General features: G+C 32.7%; 1 protein-coding gene across 9 annotated transcripts in view; it reads left to right on the forward strand.

The window, feature by feature from the left end:
* The window catches only part of Dmd (dystrophin), a 2,040,854-nt gene that overhangs the window by 829,026 nt on the left and 1,187,162 nt on the right, over nucleotides 1-24,666 (forward strand). For all 9 annotated transcript variants that reach the window (XM_070040660.1, XM_070040663.1, XM_070040664.1 and 6 more), the window contains 3 exons: nucleotides 12,865-13,044; nucleotides 13,333-13,461; nucleotides 16,014-16,184. In XM_070040660.1, coding sequence (XP_069896761.1) covers nucleotides 12,865-13,044; nucleotides 13,333-13,461; nucleotides 16,014-16,184 — 480 coding nt within the window. The remainder of the gene's footprint in view (nucleotides 1-12,864; nucleotides 13,045-13,332; nucleotides 13,462-16,013; nucleotides 16,185-24,666) is intronic.

Raw genomic sequence — 24,666 nt, forward strand, 5'->3', positions numbered from 1 at the left:
AGAAAGGTGCTAGTAGAATTGAAGTACATTACTTTGAAATGATAAGGAAACTGTTTCTTTAGAAAAAACAAAGAAAAATGCCTAAAACATGAAAGCATATTATAATATGTGCTTCATAGAAACCCTCTAGTAAAAGTGAAAGCATGTTAATGGATGAAATGTGATATCATTTACAAAAAATAAAATATGCAAAATGCTATATTATTGATGATATATTGTAAAATAAGAAGCTAATAGTACAGTTTAAAAATAATGACTAAAGAATAAGCTTTCTTTACAAAGAAAAAGAGAAAGAGAATGAAGTATGTATAGTAAGTAGATGCATATATTGTATTCCTTAAAATTTGTTATTGATATAGAAATAATGAATATATTTAACTTGCTATCAAGATTTTCTACTATATTTTGTATGTGTAATATATTTGAATATTAGTAAACACAATATGTAAACTAGCCAAATGATTGGGAATTTTACCAAAATAAATCTTAGTAATTAAGAAATACTAACTGAATTAGTTACCTTCATGTACTATAATAGAATACCTGAGGCAATTAACCTATTAAGAGAAAATATTTATTTTGGTTTGTTGTGCTGGAGATTCTACTCTAACATTAGGAAGTCTCTTTCTTCTGGTTATCTTGTGGAGGTAGAAGCATGTAGCAGATTCAAATGAATATATCATTGGCTAGAGGAGACAGACAGACACAGAGACAGACAGACAGACAGACAGACAGACAGACAGAAACATGGTCCCACAGAAACTTTTTGAATAGCATATATCCCCAATGATCTAAGGACATCCCATAAACTCCACATCCTCGTATTTCTATCACTTTCCCATTGGTACCACCCTGGAAACAGTGTTTAATAATTGGACTTTTGGGGGGAAATTTCCCATATTAAATCCATAGTACCTATTAGAAATTATTGGTTTCTATCAAATAGGGCCATTATTTCCTAGGTTACCTAGGCTAAAGCATAAGTGAGAGATGAGCCTGAAAATAAGTATCCAAACCAGGAGCTTAACATTATCAATTTCACATATGCCAGTGAACAGCATTCTTTCCAGTTTTTAGAGTATGTGTTTACTCGTTTTCTTGAACTACTTCATTATATACTGGCATGATTGCCAAAGCCTCATCCACTATTTTTGATGAAAAAAGACTAACAGAAATAAATGGAACAAATTTACCATTAAGAATTTCCAAAAAAATTGCATCCAAAAAACTAGTAGTTTCTGTGACAGCAGTGAACATTGTACAATCCTGCTATTCAGAAGGAATATCAGAGAAGAAAAATGTACAAATGACTAGGTATGTAAATAACATTCTCTGAAATTATTTTCCCTTATTGGAAACAAGTATGGTACAAAGAAAACCACCAGGATTCATTTTGCTTATTTTTAATTATTTTCCTGTGGTGTGAAGAACTAACAGTGAAATAATCATTTACTTTTCTTAAAGAAGTGGCAGTGTTATTTTCCCAGGCTCCTCAATATGATTACTAATGTTACTACTGGAAGTATAATAGGGCTAACTTAGGTCAAAACTTCTCAATTCTAGCCAAGACATCTCTTTGAGCTTGCTAATAAGGAAGAATGGTTAAGAGACATACCAAAACCAAAGTAAAACAAACCAGTCAGATGAACAGAGCAGAAATGGGAAATTAAAACTGGTGGGCCTAATCTATTATTCTATGTTATTGTATAGTACACAAACTAACAGTGATATTTGCATATTTAAATGGCTGAGAAAAACAAAAGATTATTCATGATACTTAAATATTATACGAAATTTCAACAACAGTAAAGTTTTATTAGCATATAGACAGTTCAAATTTTTATTCCCAATTGCTACTTTTGTTTTAACAGCAGATTGAAGTGGTTATGCCAGAGATGGAATGCCCTCACAAAACCTAAGGCAATTATAACGTAGCTATTTACAAAAGAAATAGGACAGCCTTTGAATAAGAGGGGAAATAATGTAGAAACAGTGGCATAAGCCTGACCACAGACTTTTGCATTGTCTCCATCATGAATGCACACCAAGAGGCTGCTATTGCTAGGATCCTTCTGAAATGCCAGAAATGTAGGAGGAGTCTTCACTTTGTGCACTCATTCATCTAAGCTCAAAATTCAGTAAGCTATCCAATAGCCTATGTTACTGAGCATATGCCCTTGATAAAATATAATGCATGTCATAATTTCAGAGATGTACAGGTGCATTTCACTTGGAGAAAGTGACAAAATTAATAATATTTTGGTGATACAAATCAGACTCTAAATCATCTCACAGGAGAAATAATGGAAGAATGTCCAGAAGTAGCTAGGATGGGTGCAGGACCGCTATAGACAAAACAATACAAAATGAGCAAAACCAAACAACAACAACAAACTTTTTTTTTTTATTGTGGGGCTTGAACTCTGGGCCTGGGCACTGTCCCTGCGCTCTTCAGCTCAAGGCAAGTGCTATACTATTTGAGTCACAGGGCCACTTCCAGTTTTCTGATGATTGATTGGAGATAAGAGTCTCACAGACTTTCCTGCCCCCTGGGCTGGCTGTGAACCCCAATCCTCAGATCTCAGCCTCCTGAGTAGTTAGTAGTTGCGCCCGGCAACATCCCACTTCTTTAGAGAAAACAAATCTATTTTAAAAGCAGACCAAATTATTAAAAACATAAAGGAAAAATGTTCTAAAAATAATCCAAGATACTTTAAAATAACAAAATTTGGTGAAAACCAAACAGCTGACCTTTTAATACTATTTTGCAATTTTGAAAGTCATGCAGTTTTTTTTCAGTGTGTTTTGAAATTTAGTCTGCTTCCATCAGAAAAGTATTTTTAAAAAAAGTTTTTAGTTTTTGAAAATTGTTCCCAGCTGCATGTTGTGGACAACAAAGATGTCATGAGGGAACTGTAACCATTGAGGAAAAAATAAATATCTTTTCATAATATGGATATAAAATGTCCCCCCAAAAGGCTCATGTGGTGGTCCAAATTGGTGGATGAAGTTGCTAAAATAAACAACATTCACTATCCATAATAAGAATAAAGTAAGCCAGGATTAACTATAATATGCACAAATATGATTTCATATTAATACAATAAACTAAAAACATATTTATTGCCTGTGATAGTGCATATTCTAATTACACTGGCATGATTTTGTATTCTGAATAGTTTTTTTCATTGTTCTTCAGTGTTTGGGTATCAAACCACAGGTCCCAGGCATGCTAAACAAGTACTCTACCACTAAGCTTTATCTCAAGCCCTTAAATATTGTCTTATTTTTGACAAAGAGTCTTGTTATATTTCCCAAACTGACTTTCAACTCAATATTCCTGCCTTGACCTCCAGACCACTGGGATTACAGATATTAACCACTATGCCTAGCCCTTACATATTTTTTTTAACTGTCTGGGGTTCAGGGTCTAGGTGCTGTCTCTGAGCTTTTTGTGTTCAAAGTTAGTGGTCTACCACTTGAGCCACGGCTCCATTTTTTTTTCCTCGTTAATTTGAAATCAGAGTCTTAAGGACTTTCCTGCCTAGAATGGCTTCGATTTGAGCCTCAGATCTCAGCCTTTTGAGTAGCTAGGATTACAGGCATGCACCACCAACATCCAACTTTAAATAGTATTTTTAATGTCTTAAATTGTGTTATTAAAATTATTATTAATCATAATATTTGAAGTATTATTGAAATTCTTATTTGTTGGGTGTAAGTAAAGCAATTCTGAACATTCCTTTAAACACCAAATTTGTATAGCATATGATTTGAGCATGAAAATGTAGCCAGAGTAAAATAAATGCTTGCATGCTTTAAGTAACTGTACTTCTGTGAATATCATTACATTTGGGAAACATAAACTTTAGGATAATTTAATTTGTATGACACCTGATTTAACCACAAACAAATTTATTTCTAGTTTAATGTCATTACTCAAAAACAAGTCAGTTAAATAACAATTTAGACCCCTTTACTATCCATGGTGATATCTAAAAATTACAATGTTTAGATAGGATTTCCTGGACAGTTTTGATGATATAATAAACCCTTCCAATTTTTGTGAAAATTCACACTTGTCATTTTTTAAATTGGCCACTTGACTTTACTAACATTTGTCTTAGTATACCTAGTGTTGCATGAGATAATCACACAGAGAAAATACTGAATTTAATTCAGCATATTAAATGTTGCAAAATAATTGATATTTAAAATGGTCAGTGATATAACAAATTATTGCACTTTTTACATGTATTTCAGGCGCACATTTTTAAAAAAATTTTTTTGGGATCTGCTCATGGGGCCTGAATTCTGAGCCTGGGTGCTATCCCTCAGCTCTTCAGCTCAAGGCTAGCGCTCTACCACTTGAGCCACAGCGCCACTTCCGGCTTTTTTCTTTTTGCTTATGTGGTGCTGAGGAATCGAACCCAGGGCCTCATGCATGCAAGGCAAGCACTCTACCACTGAGCCACCTTTCCAGCCCAGGCACAAATTTTTATAACACTCAATATCAAGAACAATGATTCAGTTTTTCCTCAATTACCGTCCTGTCACCACTAAATTTCTAATATATATTATCACTCAATAAACCTCACAACAGAACATGGTTGTTTGGCCATACTGGCTACATTTTGAAAACTTGAAACTTGAAAAGGAAACTTGAAAAGCATACCAATTTATGGAACCAAATATTCTGATTTAATTAGTCTTAATATGCCACATGACTCGTTTGTTTGGCAAAGTTAAGAACCACTGGATGATATCACATAAGATCCATGAATGTCAGTCTACTGGGATCTATATCCAGTTCAGTCAACAATGCCTAACATTAAAAAATATCAACTTTCATTGTTTAAAGAATTCTGGTTTTGGTACTAGATTATCTGAATAATTGCCTCAACTTATTACTTCTTTTCTCTGCAAAAGCATGAGAACCATTACTTATTTCTAATGTCTGTTACACTATCATTCTCATGAAAAATTACATATCTATTTTAAAGAGAGAATAGTAATTTATCTGTGAAGTGAAATAACACTAGCAGATCATTAACTTGGTACAATGAATGCATCAAGCAGCTGTTACTTAGAAAATAGAACATCTGTTAAATGCCACCAAAGTCACTATTCACTGTCATTATAGTTATGGCTATAATTTCTGAGCTGCAATTCTGCTTTTATGAAATTCTTCTTTAATGGGCAATCTATTATTAATAAAAAGTCAATACACATCGCCATAAAATCCACTATTTAATGTTTTATATCTCTTAATTTATCATTATATTATTCTGTCACATTAACTTAATAGTAAAATATGTTCTAAACCTTGAGCCATAGTAAAATAATGAAAGTGGCTGAAAAATCAATTAATATAGAATTTTATCATGTTTAAGATATATTATATTGAATGATGCACTATTCATTTGATTATAATTACTGACAACCAAAACAAACATATGTTATCATTTTAATGGTAATTATAAATTGGGTGTTTCCCTTCACCTTTAAAAAATTCAGAATGTGATATATAAATTCTTTAGACTTTTGGTGATATGACAATGTTTTCATTTTCTTCCCATTAATATATCATGTAGGTAAAAGGTGGAAAAAATCTTTCATTCTCAATGGATAGAAATGGCATAATATTTACATACATTGAATATATACTTGCCTTTTATGAATGTGATTTAGAAAGAACATGCACAAAAAAATAAATAGAAAACTAAATTACCAATAATTTAGTAATATGGTAGTAGAGGGAGATATAGATAAGGAAACTGTATTAAAGGACGTATTTAAATAAGTATGGGTCTGTGTAAAAGTACAATCTACAGGAAAGTAGATGTGTAAGAAATTGGAATTTATTTAAAGACTGAAAATAATTGAACATCATATGAAGAAGTTATCCTACGAATGAAAGTCATGTGTGAATTCCAAGAAAACATGTAGGAGGCATTCAGGAATTGGAAGAAATGTGACACTGGGGGAAAGTGTGTGAAGTCAAAGTGAACTGTTTCATCTACCCCTTGAAGAAAATAACATATGTGTTTCTATGGGATCAGAGAGTTATTTCAATACTTTTGTATTATAAATATAAATAAACCTTGAGAAAACCAGAAGAGACTAACAGAGTAGATATTCCCATTCCCCTTCTGCTACTACATAAATGATAAGCTGAGAGTTGAAATTTAAGTCTAATATGATAATTAAATTGAATACTGAAATTTCAATAATCCAGTAGATATGAGAAAATCAAAAGGTGTTTTCAGCCTTTAAAATCATCATAGCTAGGACTGAAAATTTGATCATTTAAAATTTGATCATTTAAAATTCTGAAAGGTAATGATGAATATTTGTAATATTTATTCTGGCACTAGCAGCTGTTATAAATAAAACACATGGAAAACAAAGATATATTAGAGTTTGTGGCACTTTCTATTGAAATTGTATTCTACTCATGTCAGACATTTTCCTATGTAATATAAATCCTCAGTATCAGGTGCATCATTCACATTTAGCTGCTTTTTGAGTGTTCATAAGTGGACTGATAGCAAACTCATAAATCAAAATAACATGTAGTACATGCATTGCCTGTCTACCATCTTCAAATGAACCCTAAGGAATGAAACGTGACCACATGAGAAAAAACTAAAAGGCCCAGGTTTTAATTTAGTCAAGGATGTTATTGATATGGGGCATTCTCCTTTAGAACTACAGATCTGTTACAACTTTACTACTTACACAACATGGCAAAAGAATAAGCTATGTAAGTAGGCCCTAGTATTCTATTCCTGTGAAGAAATGGAAATACCATGAATTTTCAGTTGTTTCTTCCAATCTAACCAACAAAAGTAATGACTTTAGCTTCCTTAAAGGGGAATGAATAAGGATAGAAAATGAGTAAAAATATTTTTAGTTACCTATCTGCATCTGAGAATGGAAATTTGTAAATCACTTTTGACCATGAACAATTATGAACCATGAAAATGTAAGATAATTATATGTAAGATAATGATACAATATAAGTTGGCATTTAACTTTATGGGGTATTAACTCTCCTTCTAGATTGACAAAAAGCAATAAATCATTAGTCTGAATTTACTGAGTAGAGAATGGATTTTGCATGTATTTATTTGACCAACGCATTCTTGAATATACATTCGAAAGATTGAGACTTTTTCTGCTGCTCTTCTTTTGCCTAATGTGATTAGAAAAAAATCCTGATACTTGTAGATGCACAGGTTATATATTTCCATTGGGTAGAGAAAAAAGATTATAAGGGCACAAATGTACTCTACTTATAAGTCAGATTCTAAAGGGGTTCTGTCCACTCAACTAGGATACTATTTCAAAAGACTTTAAGTAATAAAACCTGCAGCTCCTTCTACAATTATAAGTAACATATAGTTGGATTATAATAAATATTTATGATTCATATATGAGCAACTTTATGAAATGTTCACATATATCAAATACCACCTACATTACAAATGATCCTCTGTGCAACAGCAGATATAGCATTAATTACCTCAATTTCATCTTATACATCTTACACAAAATACATGTATGAAAGGATATAACATAATTTTAAAATGTGAGTCTTCCTTAGATACAAATATTGTTTTACAATAATTTTAATCTCATTTATTTGCACTGCTGATTTGATGTCCCAAGGAAGAACAAAATTACTCATTGATTAGCTTTGGAACAGGACCTAAAGATATGGAGAAAGGACAGCTAGAATGACTATCTTGATATATTATAAAGGTAGAGAAATCCTCATTGAGAGCATCTGAACTCATGACATTTGGGGTTGTCTCACAGAGACACCTTCTTTTCTTTTGCTTGGATCCCTTCTGTTCACTTTCTGCATATAATCCATTGGACTCTGAAGGTTGACTTTTTCTGCTTTAAATGTGGCTCCTCAGTGATTTTTGTCTTGGTTTGACTTTGACTTTCTGTGATAAAAACATCTGCTCTATTTGCAGATGGCTTTTCAGCTCATGTTCTCGTTATACTCTGTGTCTCTCAGTTAACATATTTAAGAAAGAATCTGCTGGGCACTGGCTCATCTCCAGTTAATATCCAATAACTGGTTGTCAAGGCAGGAAAGAAAGAACAGGAAATAGAGGCAGGGAAGCACAAAATGGTCACATAGTCATTCACGCAAGAAAGTGAAGGCAGGAAACATTTGTACTACGCTGTTTTCCCAACTCTCTCTATATGTGGCCTTATTAAATGTCATTATTTTCATGACTTTAAAAAGTCAGTCTAAAAATGGCAGTGGTATTATTATTATTATTATTATTATTATTATTATTATTATTATTATTATTGTGAAAATACATGAGCATGGTAATAGTACAATTACTCCTCCTTTGTTTCCCGTTCCCATCCCTTCCCATCCCCTTGCCCCTCCCCCTCCCCCCTGCCAAAGTTGTAAAGTTTCCACATAACTTCTTGTACATTTCATTGTTGGGTCCACTTGTATCCCTCCCCAAATTATACCAACATGAAATACAGTGAAAACAGGGGTTATACTGTGGGGGAGGGACATACAAAGCAACAAAGAAATCATCTTATAAATATGTTAGAAACAAAATTTAGTTTTAAGGCCTACATTTAACACCCAGATTTTTGAAAAACCTAGATGTGAAGATAGAATTAAGATCTGTGAAATTTCATTGAAAAAATAAATTTCTTTTTTTTCCACTGGTGATTGAAATTAAATATTTTTCAATTATGAATATAAGCAATAAACTTCAACAATAGCAGTACCTGTGACTTTATCACCCATAGAAATAGCAGATCTTTTATATTCTATATTAGTCATTTAATGCAATTAAAAATAGCAGGTTTATTACTGCATTCAAATTTCCCTAGTTCAAGATTAGATGTTAGATAGTTAACATGTTAAGAAAAAATACATTACAATCCCATAATTTCAAAAATGTACAATGTACTTCAGCAAAGTTGGTTTCATTTAAAATCTTCTCTCTTTGGTGATTTTTTTTTTTAAAGAAAAAATAACATTTTTTTAATATTACACAAAAATATCTTTAAAAATTCTATAAAGTTTTTTTTTTTTTAAGAATTCAGGTAAGTCGCAACAAAATAAATGCATGATATCAGTTCACATAATAAAAATAATAACTGAGGAATAGGTTTCAGTATGTTGAATCCTACCTTCATTCTGCCCACATTTCCCTGTGAGAGCAGTGAGAGGTTGCTTCTCTGGACTCCATGTCTATGGGGGAATAGCCTCCTCAATTTGGAGCAGGATCACGAAAGACTGGATGTACTGTCAATTCAAGAGCTCTGGCTGTGCTCTTCTTTGTATGTAGACATGACATACTGTCTCTTCTGCTTTCCCTAGGTGAGATGCTCAGGAAAAACTGGTCAATTGAGAGTTTATCCAGTTAACCTTTCTCTATGCTGTACTTTTCTCTCTCTCTCTTTTTTTTTTTTTTTTTTTTTTTTTTTAATTGTATTTTATTTTATTTGAGAACATACTGTACAAAGGGGCTACAATTACATGGGCAGGATAATGGATACATTTCTTACCAAGCATTGCAGCCTCCTCCTTTGTTTACCCTTCACTTCCCTTCCCCGCCTCCCCCCTCCCCCCACCCAATTTTACCCCCCTCCCCCCACCCAATTATACCCCCCTCCCCCCCCCACACCGGCATTGTAAAGCTGGTTTTGACATGACATTTTGTACTTCTCATTGTTGCAACAGGTCCACCTGAATCCTTAAACGACTTGTTTGTCCCCATCTCCTCCACATGTTATACTGACATCAAATATAGTGAAAACGGGGGTTACACTGTGGGGGAGGGACATACAAAGCAACAAAGAAATAATCTTATAAATGCATTAGAAATACATGCATGAAAGAAACGAAAACATTAAAATACATATTTAAGGGTTCATTTTCCTAGCATCACATTATCTGACCTTTTCCGCTTGACTCATACCTATACTAGATATTGCAAATAAGGGAAACCATGGGACCTATGCTTCTTTGGGCCTGGCTTACTTCACTTAATATAATTTTTTCCAAACCTTTCCATTTCCTAACAAATGGGGAAATATCATTCTTTCTGATGGAGGCATAGAATTCCATTGTGTATATATACCACATTTTCTTGATCCATTCATTTACTGAGGGGCATCTGGGTTGGTTCCATATCTTAGCTATGGTAAATAATGCTGCAATAAACATAGTTGTGCTGGTAGCTTTAGTGTGGTCTTGTTTGTAAACATTTGGGTAAATGCCCAAAAGTGGGGTTGCTGGATCATAGGGGAGATCTATGTGAAGTCTTTTGAGGAACCTCCATACTGCTTTCCAAAGTGGTTGAACAAGTTTACATTCCCACCAACAATGAAGTAGGGTTCCTTTCTGTCCACATCCCCTCCAGCATCTGTTGTTATTGGAGTTCTTGATTTTTGCTGTTCTAACTGGAGTGAGGTGATATCTCAATGTTGTTTTGATTTGCATTTCTTTTATGGCTAGGGATGTTGAACATTTCTTCATGTGTCTATTGGCCATCCTTCTTTCTTCTTCAGAGAAGCTTCTCTTTAAGTCTTTCGCCCACTTACTTATTGGGCAGTTGTTTCTTTGAGGATTTGTTGTTGGGTGGTTTAATTTTTTGAGTTCCAAGTATATTTTAGATATGAGACCCTTGTCCGTTGTATGGCTAGTAAAGATCTTCTCCCAATCGGTGGGTTTTCTATTGATCTTGCCAGCTATGTCATTTTTTTTATCAAGACTAATATAAGAAAGGGTCCTGAAGCCAACCAAATTTCATAGGTTCATGGCACTAAAAATCTGAATATCCTTGTAGAGAAATAAAATCACACACAAATTAAATCTCTTACGTGAAGGCTTCGTGGAATAACCCTCAGATGTCTGCCTTAAGATACTACATGTAAAAATTAATATATTTGTATTTAACATATATAATGTATATATGCATGCATACACATATTCTCTGTGTAATATATTTTAGTACATATAGTCATGAAATACTAAAAAATTAATCATGTCTACACACAAACTGTATACTGTTATATATCAGTAATGACATTGTGGCATATCTGGTATGATTTCATAGTCCAGAAACATATGACTATAAGTTAAAAAACTTACAAAGTCTCTGTATAGAGTCGACATACACAGCTCTTCCCCAAGCATTATTTTTAATTTACTTTATTGTTATTATAGAGGTGATATACATTTACATGAGTTAGGTAATGAATATTTCCTTTTGTACAGTGTCTTCCCTTCCCTCATTCTCCCCCAGTCCCACCTTCCCGTATCTACCCGTCAATTGTATAGTTCACTTTCACCAGTGTCCAGTGAGCTCCACTGTTGTAATCTTCATCCTTTTTCCCTCAAGTACTGAACCCTCCCTCCACCCTCACAAAGATATACATGTGAATATACCATATATAAGATAAGGAACACAAAATCATCAGAAACTAAAATAAAAATGTCCTTTGTTTCCACGTCTTTGGAGTTCACTTCAGTATGCAAATTATTTTATTAATATATGAAGAGGCACTTGGGTATTGTGCCTTTGTGATTCTCTCCTAAATCTATCCTCTTTTGGTCTCACTGTCTATGAGTATCTAGAATTCAGTAGAATTTGTCATATCATAGTGTGCTTTAGATCCAAGTAACACATATCAGAGAGGAAATGCACTGTTTGTCTCTCTGAGCTTGGCTTACCTCACTTAACATGATTTGTCCTAATTCTATCCATTTTCCTGAAATTGAAATTATTATATTCTTTCTAATGGCTGTGTAAAATACTACTGTATATAGTTACCACATTTTTTGGATCTATTCATCTATTTTGGGACATCTAGGTTGTTTCCATACCTTGGCTTTTGTGAATAATGTGGCAATGAACAAAGACATACAGGTGTCCTTATCATATCCTGGCTCATGATGTTCAGAGTAGATGCACAGGAGTAGTATGGCTGGGTTGTAGGGAAGGCCTATGTTTATTTATTTATTTTTTTGGCCGGTCGTGGGGCCTGCACTCTGGGCCTGGGTGCTGTCACTCAACTCTTCAGCTCAAGGCTAGCACTCTACCACGTGAGCTAAGTGCCACTTCCGGCTTTTTCTGTTTATGTGGTGCTGAGAAATCGAACCCAGGGCCTCATGCATGCAAGGCAAGCGTTCTTCTCAGTCCTGATGTTGTTTAGTTTGTGTGTGTGTGTGTGTGCGTGCGTGTGTGTGTGTGTGTGCGTGTGTGTGTGTGTGTGTGTGTGTGTGTGTGTGTGTGTGTGTGTGTGTGTGTGTGTGTGTGTGTGTGTGTGTGTTTGAGGAGCTTCCAAGACTGTTCTCCAGAGTGGTTATATAGTTTACATTCCCACTAACAGTGCAGTAGGGTTCCATTTTCCCCACATCCCTGCTGCATTTGTTGTTCAAATTCACAATGTTGGCCAATCTTACTGGGATGAGATGGAATCTCAAGAGTTGTTTTCTTTTTATTTCCTCTATGGCCAGGGATGATGTGCATTTCTTCATGTATGTCTTTGCCATTCTTACCTCTTCTGAGAAGTCTACCCTTTGCAACATTTCCTGTTTAGTGATTGGTTTCTCAGGTATGGGGGAGGTTAGTTTCTTGAATTCCAGGAGCACAAAAGTTAGGAGAGAGACTCAAGTGGGATCATAAAAAAAAGTTTCTGTACAGCTAAGGACATAGTCACTAAACAAGAAAGACAGACAACCAAGTGGGAAAAGATCTTTACTAGCAATACATCAGACAGGGCCTACTATTCAGTATATACAAGCATTAAAATGTAAGACTGCAATACACTACCAGATGCTCAATGCTATCCTTCTTTCAGGCTACACAGAAAGAAATTGAGAAACAGAAAGCTCACTTGAAAAGTGTCACAGAGCTAGGAGAAGCTTTGAAATCAGTGTTGGACAAGAAGGAGACCTTGGTGGAAGATAAACTCAGTCTTCTGAATAGTAACTGGATAGCTGTCACCTCCCGAGCAGAAGAATGGTTAAACCTTTTATTGGTAAGTGAAGAGACTTGAAACTTTTCTATCCATTTCTATCATAAGTTGTGTAACATATTTGGCCATATTTTTACTTGAAAATACCTATGGTTCATATATATGCTGCTCCTTCTGTATCTATAGATACTGTAACTATGTCTTACATATGGTATATTCTATAAGGACATCTCAATTAAAAGGGATAAGAGTGTACTCTGTTTTTGCCTTTTTAGAATTCTAGAAAGCAGGAAAAATCTTTTAAAATATTTCCAATACAATAATGTTATAATATGTCTTTATATAATTAAGGAATACCAGAAACACATGGAAACCTTTGACCAAAATGTGGATTACATCACAAAGTGGATCATTCAGGCTGATACACTTTTGGATGAATCTGAGAAAAAGAAATCACAGCAAAAAGAAGACATTCTTAAGGTAGCAAATGAAATATTGTAAAATGTAATTTTCAACCTGTACACAATTATGTCAATCATGTTTGTCCCAGAAGTTACAAAGGACTTCTTAATAGAAATGAAATAGCCAAACCCTTCCTTCTTTCTCTCCTTCACTTCCTTCCTTCCTTCCTTCCTACCCCCTCCCTCCCATCTTTCCTTCCTTCCTTCCTTCCTTTCTTCCTTCCTTCCTTCCTTCCTTCCTTCCTTCCTTCCTTCCTTCCTTCTCTCTCTTTTTTCCATCCTTTTGTTATTATTTTCTTTCTTTTTTTCTGTCTTTATTTCCCACCTTCTTTCCTCTTTTCAGTAGACATTAGTGACACTGAAGATTTCTCATCTGATCACACTTAAACACTGATGAGAAAGGTAATCTGGGATTTGCTTTGGTATCTTGCTTCAGTGTCCTACCTATTTTGATGGAATCAAATACTCTTACATCTAGCATAGAGCATAGTTTTATGCCATCATTTATAATGTCCGTCTGAAATTCAGGCTTTTGGATATTTTGCCTATTTCACATACCAATCTTAAAATAGATTGAATATTACTGATCCAACAAATTCAAAATTTAAAGTGGTACAAAATATAAAACTTTACAATGCAATGTTAATATGATGCCACACGAGGAAAACCAAATTTCAGGAAGATTTATTTCAAGCAGAAAATAGTTTTACAATATTATTTAAGGGCTGGGAATGTGGCTCAGTGCTGGAGTGCTTGCCTTACATGCATGAGGTATTGGGTTCAATTCCTCAGCACCACATAAGCAGAAAAAGCTAGAAGTGGAACTGTGGCTCAAGTGGTAGACCTCTAGCATTGAGCTGAAGAGCTGAGGGACAGCGCCCAGGCCCAGAGTTCAGGCCCCATGAAAAAAAATATATATATATTATTAAAAATTGCCTTCTTGTTTCATATAACAATATGAAATATATAGGTGTATAATGCACTATATGTTTAGGTTTGAATGCTATCCCTCATATCGTGTATAAGCAAACATTTCAAAATCTAAGAGTAAAGGGGGGGAGGGGGGTATAATTGGGTGGGGGGAGGGGGGAGTCTGGGAAGGGAGGTGAAGGGTAAACAAAGGAGGAGGCTGCAATGCTTGGTAAGAAATGTATGCATTATCCTGCCCATGTAATTGTAGCCCCTCTGTACAGTATGTTCTCAAATAAAATAAAATTAAATTAAAAAAAAAAACAAAAAAAATCTAAGAGTAAAAAATCAAAAACATTTTCTCTCCTTAGTATTTTGAATAAGGGATACTTATAGGTTCAGGTACTCCTTTTGAAATAATTATTTAGCATTTACTTTCGAAATGGTTCATAAAAGAGTAGGTGTAAAGTATCAGATGCAAATCTGTCTTAATATTACATGCTTCTATTTAGTGACATTTTCTTGCTCAATTAAATAGAAAGTGTTGGAATTTTAAATTTCAATTTAATTTAAATTAATGATGTTTTATTTGTTCTGAAATTGTCAGAAATATGGGAGCAATATTTTTCTCAAAATACTCATAATTATATTTTTCTATACTTAAAATTCATTTCCTCTTTGATTTTCCTGTTAAACATTCTTTCTTATTTTTTTGACTTAATATCTTGCCATTTAATCTATGCTAGTTCTGAACTCATTACTTAGGCAGGTGGGCCTTAGATTCCCAATCCGTCTATATCAGCCTCCTGAGATCTGAGTTGTAAGAGTGCATCTCTATGCTCAGCTCTCATGTTCTTTCTTTGCCCTGGATATTTCACATACTATCATTTGTCTTCTATGAGAAAGCCCTAAATTTATTTTAAAGCTATCTCTAAAACATATATTCCATCTATCTAGATTCTACTAACATTGTGTTGTTTTTCATTGTCTCTTGATATGTAAAATTAACGATGCCATTTTATGGTGAAATTCCTTCAATTTCCAAATAACTCCGCATGCAAAAAAATCCAAATCTATTAGTAAGGCAATGTTTCCATGACATTTAATATACTAAACAAAGAGGAGCTAAAAATGCACAAGAAAGAAATCTTTAAAAGTATATTTAAGCTACCTTTCCTCCTGGACACAAGTATAGATTGTTATACAGTATTAAATTCAGTAAAAGTAAATGCGACTAAATATAAATTTATGATTTTTACAGACAATATAGAGGTCAGGGAATGTGTTTTCAGTCTTCTTAGGATGAAATAGTCTAAATTAACATGAATCAAATTTAATCATGGATAATGACTTATTATTCTAAGATCACACATATTCTCATTCACTTCTATTACATTGAATTTGGTTTTATTTTTCCCTTTCAGTTCCTCTGCATGTATATTTCTCTTTTTCTCCACATCTCTGCATCCCTCTTTCCCTCCCTTGCTCAGTTCCTCTTCTCATTCCTCCCTCTTTCCTTTCTTTCTTCCTTTCTTCCTTCCTTCCCTCCCTCCCTCTCTCCCCCACCTCCCCTTCTCTCTGTCTTTCTCTCTCTCTCTCTTTCTCTCTCTCTTCAACTTCCATTACTAACTTCAAGCCCTGTTTCTTGCTCATGGAATATAGCGTTTAAAGGCAGAAATGAATGACATACGCCCAAAGGTGGACTCCACACGTGACCAAGCAGCGAACTTGATGGCAAACCGCGGTGACCATTGCAGGAAAATTGTAGAGCCCAAAATCTCAGAGCTCAACCATCGATTTGCAGCCATTTCTCACAGAATTAAGACTGGAAAGGTAGGAAGATCTACTCCAAGGTGGAAACTAGTGCTAAATGATCTCTTGCGAAGGTTGTGCAGTGCTCTGAAAGGGCCACGCAACCCCCACAGCAAGGTTTTCAAAAGGAAAATGAAGGCCAAAATGTATTTAAAAAAATTTTACAACTGACTATCCTGGGAGACAAGTTGATCTTGTTCTTTTCCTCTCTGTGTGTCTTGATCTCTCACTTGTTTTTTTTCCTGCCAACAATGTTCTAGAACTGCATTCTGCACTGGTTTACATATGTGTTTTGGGAGTCACCTACAACACAACAAAGTACCAAATAGCATGCTGCATACAAAAAAAGCACAAAAAATCTATCTAAAAAAGCACTACTGATATATTATACTAATGATAATATTGCTTGTGTGTAATGTAGATTGAATATCCAAAATGAGGCCTTGTACATCTTCTGCATGATAGGAGGTGTTTATACTTCTTTTCTTGTGTGCACATGTGTATAATATATATACATATATGTATGTATATATACATGTTGCTTGTGCTAGTTGAAGACACTGTGACAAAAACAATTAGTTCATGAGAATAAATACTTGCAAGGCTTATATATCCTAATTTTTGTAATTTCATATGAGTATTTTTATGTATTCTACTTAATGAAGAACCAGAGGGTATAGTACTTTTGCATGATAGCCTTTATATTTAAAAATATGTAACCAATCCAGAATCATATATCACTACAATTCATAAATGCACTATTATAGAATTTCAACTCTAAAATGAATGTTAAAAATGCAAGAAATACTCTCAACTTTATATAGTGTAATTTGGACATAATTGTCAATATGATATGTGATAAGCTTTTTATTATAAAAGTATATCTAAGAAAAATATGTATATAGGCATGTATTAATTAAAGTCATCTTAAATGACAAAAATATTATTGAAATATATATCAGATAATATGATTTAAAATTTCAGGTAAGTATTCTGAGGAAAAAGGAGTATGTTCAAAAATTATTTTCTTAGCATGGTCACCAAGTATCATAGTTTCACATATACTACAATTTCTGGGGTTTTTCCATTGAACTACACATACACACACACACAAAGATGTTTCACAATATATAATTCTGATGCAAGGAGCTCTAATATTTTATGAACTTAAAACATAGTTACCCTCAAAATTAACCTTTCCAAAGCACAGACATTGCTTTTATATCTTTCAATGATTAATTTGACAGGCTCTGAAATTTTATTTTCAGTTTGTAGTTTTCTTCAAAATTTGACTCTAGTATTTAGTTAGTTGCTTTTATTTCTTAAGAAAACAATGACTTAGGCAATACATAAATAACCAAGAAATGTTCACCTCAATCATTGAAAAATACTGGTTTATAACTAGGTTTTATATCCTTTCTATTATCATTATCTGTGTACCATTATAATAAAATACTAAGCTATAAAGTCCTTAAGAGAAAACATGCTGTTATTTTGAGATGTTAAGATTGAGACAATTATACTATATTGGTAAATGGGGGTGAATAAAAATGCAGAGAACGCAACCACCACTACAGACAAGTTATAAGAGCTTGTTCGTTATTTTCCATCATGTGAATCACCCAGTGCACTTCAAATTAATATTTTGAATTCCATATCAATTAACAAAGTACATCTATATTCAAAGTATTCAAATTTTTCTCTGAATTGGTCAACATGACTCAGACCAATAATGACCTTATATTTTGGCCCTGAAAAGAATATTGTATTTTACCATCAGAACAATAAAGAAACCCCACAGATATAAAGGATATTTTCTTATTTTCCCTTGCATTAGTGAATGATAGTGGCACAATGATACCAAGATGTAAATTACCTTTTATAATCCCAAAACCAAATAATTACACTAATACATTTCAAAGATGTTCAAATGTTACATGTCTAGCAGAGAACAATGGACTTAGATGATTGAACTCTAAATTTTTAACTGTCAGTAATGAAGAAATTATGTGATTTGTCTGTATAACTAGTTCAGTGCTTGTAAAATAGGACGGTTATATTGGATTAATATTTTTAATGAAAATTACCCTCATTCCTCTCAAAGGGTTATTCAAAATACAACGTATAGAATGGAAAATAGAGGAGCAACTAATTGGGATGATATTTTGTCCTCTTTATCTTTTTGCTTCATAAGACTAAATTAAGGAGGTGCTAGTTATATGTGTAAGGTATGGTGTTAAATTCCTAAGTTCATTTAGTTCATAAATCCTTGCTAATTTTAAATGTTATTGTTCAGTCATCTTCTGTTAGTTGGTTATATGTGATTTTCCTTATAGAGTATAAACATCCTGGAAAGGCTAAAAGTATTAGGGGTAGCCTGTGAGCTCATTTATCATAAGACATTTGCAGGGTTCAATGAATTCCCACCAAACATATACTGTTTTAAAATCACAATATTTGGTGTTGTGGGAACTCTGTTGCTGAAAATTAATAATAGATTTAAGTAGCTATTTAATTTTGAATCAGGATATATTCATGGATACCCGGTTGAGAGATGTTTGCATGGTAAATTAATTTGGCAGCTACTCCAGTAACATAAAGTAATACTTCTTATGAAAAATAAATAATTCTTATGAAAAAGTTCAAGAGTTAAGCATAGTGTCTTTCATGCAGCATAAGTTTAGACTGCTTATGGACTAGAAGGAATGGGGAATAAAGTTTAGTTGTGGATGCTAAGATTAAAGATGTTAAAAGACACCGGGCTGGGAAGGTGGCTCAGTGGTGGAGTGCTTGCCTTGCATGCTTGAGGCCCTGGGTGTGATACCTCAGCACCAAATAAACAGAAAAAGCCAGAAGTAGCACTGTGGTACAGTGCTAGCCTTGAGCTGAAGAGCTGAGGGACAGTGTGCAGGCCCAGAGTTCAGGCCCTACGACAAACAACAACAACAAAAAGATGTTTAGACACAATGTGCAAAGGTCATAAGAGCCACAAGTGATTTGCCCTTAGTAGGCAATTATTACATCATGATTTTGTTATTTGCTGTTTAAGACCAATTCAGTGGGGTATGGGAAGAGGCAATTAAACCGAATAATGGTAAGAAGTAGGAACACAGGTAAGGTACCAACACAGTTGTCTGGATGACCAACATGAGGAGCCCAAATAATGGAGTGGCCAATGGAATGGAAAGTGTCAATACAGAGCAATGACTCTGACCATCTGTATATACACATCTGTATGTATTTGGAGGATGTTGAAAATGCAGGTCCTTGGGCTCTGTATCCAGATGTGTATCAAACTCAGTGAAAGTAGGGAAGAGCCTAGATTTTTGCATTCCTAATAATTTTCTAAGTGATATTGATACTAGCTAATGGTCTAGAGATGGCACCTTAACAACAGGATTTATTGGAATTGAAAACTAGACTGGATTTAAATTATTATCTTAAGGGACAAGAAGGATTAAGAACTACTTGAATGAAAAGCATTGTATATGAGTTTCAGTAGTTAATATTCATCAAGATGTATCAGTTTTGGTTTAATACATAGTTTCAAAAGAATTTTAACTAGACTTCATCTAGAAATTCTTTAGTATCATTTGTTTAGATTATGATTTTTTTGTAAATTTAGAAGTAATTCACTTTTGTAAGTAGCAGAAAATTTCCAATATTGGCGCTGAAATTGATGCTAATGACAAGAGTAAACTTCATTTTTTTCCTAAGAATGTGTTTGATAATACATGTAGCATGTCATTATATTTCCATATACCTCTTGAAAATTGTAGTCAAATTAATGTAGCCTCTCTCTCTCTCTCTCTCTCTCTCTCTCTCTCTCTCTGTGTGTGTATGTGTGTGTGTGTGCGTGCGTGTGTGTGTGTGTGTGTGTGTGTGTGTGTGTGTGTGTGTGTGCAGGTTGAAACTGCAAAAAAAAATTTGGACAATCTGGCATTGTGTTTTTAAATATTCATAGTTTCATTTCTGTAATAATTATAAAATGTCAAGGTTTTTAGAGTCAAGTTATCAGTGTCAGTATATAAAATTATCTTTGTGTGGATCAGAATTTTGGATGTTTATATGAGTCTATGATTTAACCAATGAGCCACTGAGATTAGCATATAGTATAGAATATATCAAGGGGGAAAAGCACGATTGAATCTCACCTATCTTAGTATAGTATATGGTTTATTAGAGAACAATAATTGAATGATAGTTTAGACAAATATTTTGGATCTCTTAAACATCAGTGTGAATCATTGATATAAATTATAAATATGATCTGTAATGCCAGTAACGATTTGTCAAATTTGAAATTTTAATTAAAACAAAATTCTGTTATAAATTCTATTAATATTACTAAATTGATCTTTTCCTCTTTGCAATCTGTTCCCAATCATGTTCTAATTTAACACATTTATTTTGGTCGGTAATGGGGCCTGAACTCTGGGTCTGGGCACTGTCCCTCAGCTCTTCAGTTCAAGGCTAACGCTCTACCCCTTGAGACACAGCACCACTACTGTCTTTTTCTGCTTATGTGGTACTGAGGAATCAAACCCAGGGCCTCATGCATGCAAGGCAAACACTCTACCACTGAGCCACCTTCCCAGCCCCTTAACACATTAAAAAAAAAGAATATAGTAAATTAATTGGTGTAGTTATTCTTGATATATAAATAATTCCTTTTATTAATATTTTCTAAAGAATTGTAAAAGCAAAGATTAAAATTAGAGTAGAGTTTTATAAATATTGCATATTTCCTAGACTACTAAATATGGAGGTAATATTTAGTATTATAATGGTGTAATACTGTACACCCAAATTATATTTTACTGAAATAAATAAGAAATGAGCCTATCACCAGAGCTTCTATGCTAATAATATTTTTCACATTTGTAATTGGCAATCCATATAATAAGGTTGAGACCTTGGAAACTTTGATAATCTCATATAATTTTGAAAATTTTTTAGCTATACAATTGAATTTGGTGAGCAATGCCATTTTATTGAATTACCTAGAGATTACCACCAATGAAATTTGAAATGATTTGTTTCCAGATTAATGTCAGTAGATTAAAAAATAATTGTTTTTTGGACCACAGACTCTAGATATTTACAGGACAGTATGAGAGAGACAATGACTTATATACGTTCTCACAGGGATAGTTTGATAGTCTTGTTAGAAAATCGTATATCAAGCACCTGATTGTTCACTCCAACTTGACGATGCCTACCACAGTTTTCTATTTCTATTTATTTGACAAATATTCATTGTTGACCCACAAAGTATTAGTATAAACATATTTCATTTCACTTTAAATACAGTGATTTCAGTATACTATACTAAAATAAACTGAAAAAATGTAGAGAGTAAGAAATGGAGAAAGTAAGAAAAAAGAAATCTAAATAAATCTAGAAAAAGTCAAAAATACAAAATCACCCAAACTGTTATGTTTGTACTTTTATCTCTGTTTAACACCATCTATTTTAGAGTTAAACCATTTCATTCCCTAATAAACTATTCTAAGTTCCACATAACACAAAATATCCAGTGAGCTAATTTTTGGCATACCAATATATGTCTTACCCAACTATCAAGATATTTGTATGCATTTCTGAAATGTATAATCACAAAACATACCTCATCAAGTCACAAATATAAGAATTTATTGGATAATGTCTTCTCATTAGCTTCACAGTTAGCCACATATTTAAATATTCAGCATCAAATGATTGAAAGTAAACTACTACTGTACCTAATGTCAAAAGAATACAACCAGTGAAATATCACTATTGTGAGTTCATGTGTTGAATTTATTTTTAAAAAATTCTTAAAATTTCCTGTGATTTAGTTTAAAATAAACAAATAAATAAGTCTATAAATTGTTTCATTTAGTCATCTTTGTTCAAGCATTAATGTAGTATCATTTCATTACTCATGTTTTTAAGTACTTTTTCCTCTGCAGATAGAATGAATTGAAATAAATAATCCTCCATATCATGTCATTAGTCTATATTTTCTGTAAAACTGAATGTTACTGCTTTTTGAAACTTTTTATTTGTTCACAATTAATTACATTTTTCTTATTTTGCTATACTAATACAATAACTATAAATTTTGAAAGCTACAAGATAAAAACTAGAGGTTGATTGATTTGAAGCAATTTGAAGCCAATCTGTAGCAATTGGATTATTATTTTCAATATGCATATTAGTGTAATTCTAATATAGTGGTCATTTATTATAATTACTGATATTCCATAGGCTTTATTAGTAAATGTTTATATTTCTGCCTGTGTAAACACAGTCATTATTATACTAGTATATCTATGCATGATGAGTAATAGTTAACCAAAAGAAAGCTTACATTTTAATATTAATAAAGTGTACCTGAATGATTTTGAATGCTTTTAATTTACAATGAATCTGTTTGTAATTGATTTTGCTTTTCTGCAGTCTGTTATACTTTGTCAACTTGTCATATAAGTCACCTTTAATGCCAAAACTTCAACTAAGCCTTAAATTTCATTAATCCTTAAATCTTCCAACAAAGCACAATCAATAGTTGTTACATAATTTGAAGCAACATTAAAATATCAAGGAAAACAAAGTGTTGTCTTTCTCAGTTTTTCTGTCTCTTCTTTCTTTTGTGTCCATTTATCTGTTTATTAAACTTCTCTATGTTCTACTTTATATGTATTTTATAAAACTACAGTCATGCTAAAGTTCTTAAAATGAAAAGGTAAGTAAAAAATAAATCCCCTCAAAATTATGCTTGCTATGTACTTTCCCCAACATTATAACTTCTGTTTAGTTTGTATGTATTCTAAAGACTATCTTATGTTCACTGTCTAACTTTATGTGATGTGATTGAGATTCTAGTTCTTTTGTGGTCATATATTTTCTTTAAAATCAATATACGTAAGTTATCCAGTAATTAAGATGATTTATCATCCATAGCTTTCAACTACTCTAGACAATTCATCATAAATTTGAACAAACAACAAAAAAACAGGGGATATATACTAGATATTTTAAACTTTTGGACACTGAAGAATGAGCTATTAAATAATAGATGCTTCCTTATTGTGCATTTCTTTGATAACTTTGCATAAGAATTTAAAGTTATGAAGACCAAAGAATGAAGTAAAACTTTCAATGTTTGCAAAAATCTTTCCTCTGTTAGATTTGAAAATAGCTCATGGTAAATTAGTGAATTATTAAGGAAAGCAGTGAAGCTTTTCACAACACCAGAGTGTCAAAAGGATGGTTCGATTTTAACAATAAGCTGAAAGGATCTGGTTGGTTATTTGTGGTTATTTCTGTTAATGTTACTAGTAATCAATTTGTGCATAGTTCTGAAACTAGTAACTGATAAAATAGGTACTCTTTTTGTACAAAGAGATCATATTTACTACTAAAAGTACAGGCTATTTTAAAACACAGTGCCAACTTCAAAGACTAGAAATCTAATTAGGGAAATAGAGCATAGTCTTGAATGTAAAATAAAATTATATTAATATATAAGACAGTGTAATATAATTTAGGACTATGTATATATATATATATATATGTATATATATATATATATATGAGAAATAGAGATTCCTGATATTACAGGTCAAATGCACTACCATAGGTTTTAATGTATTTAGAGGGATGCTTGCAAAAAATAAAAATCCTCTCAGAAAAAGATCAGAATGAAAGATACTGAATAATGAATAATGAATAATTATTAATATGAATAATTTATGCCTCCTAAAATTTACCATTTAAAACATTTTCATTTTGACTATTATCAATAAATATATTTTATAACACCTTTCAAATCAATAACTAATAAACAAATTGATTCTTATCAATGTCACAGTTAAAATACCAAGTATAGATCTATGCTGCCTACTAAAGTAGCCATGAATCCTATACATGGTCCACACAGCGTTTGAAGTGTGGCTAATCCAAATTAAGATGTAATGTAAGTATAAAGCATGAGTGAATTTTAAAGCATTGGTATAAAAAATGGATGGAAAATATATCATTAATAATTTTATATTCATTGTAGTTTTATAATATTCTAGACATATTGATGGTATAGAATAAATTAGCATTAATTTTTACCTGTTTTTATTTTTAATATAGCTAGATCACTTAAGATCATAAACATGACTTGTATCATGTGTTTATTAAGTTACAATACTCTAAAACTTTGAATTTAATGGAGAGAATGTACTATAAGAATGTACTATTAGAAAACTATGCACACCAAAATAGTTGCATTTTAAAAATATGACCTAACATACAATCAACTAGCCTCTTACAGTGCATTTTCAACAAGAAGCTCAGTACTTTTAAATTATTACTTAAAATACTTATTTCTAATAAATTGTTCTTATGTTAAACTGAAATTTAGTCAGAAAAGAATTTCTGTTCATTGATTCCAGTTATTCACTTCAGAACACACATAATGATTTAAGATACTAATATTGTATACTGGCGTTTTAACCAAATATCCAGT

This window comes from Dipodomys merriami, unplaced genomic scaffold (genome assembly GCF_024711535.1).
Source record: "Dipodomys merriami isolate MVZ:Mamm:240054 unplaced genomic scaffold, mDipMer1.0.p SCAF_3, whole genome shotgun sequence".
NCBI lineage: Eukaryota > Metazoa > Chordata > Mammalia > Rodentia > Heteromyidae > Dipodomys > Dipodomys merriami.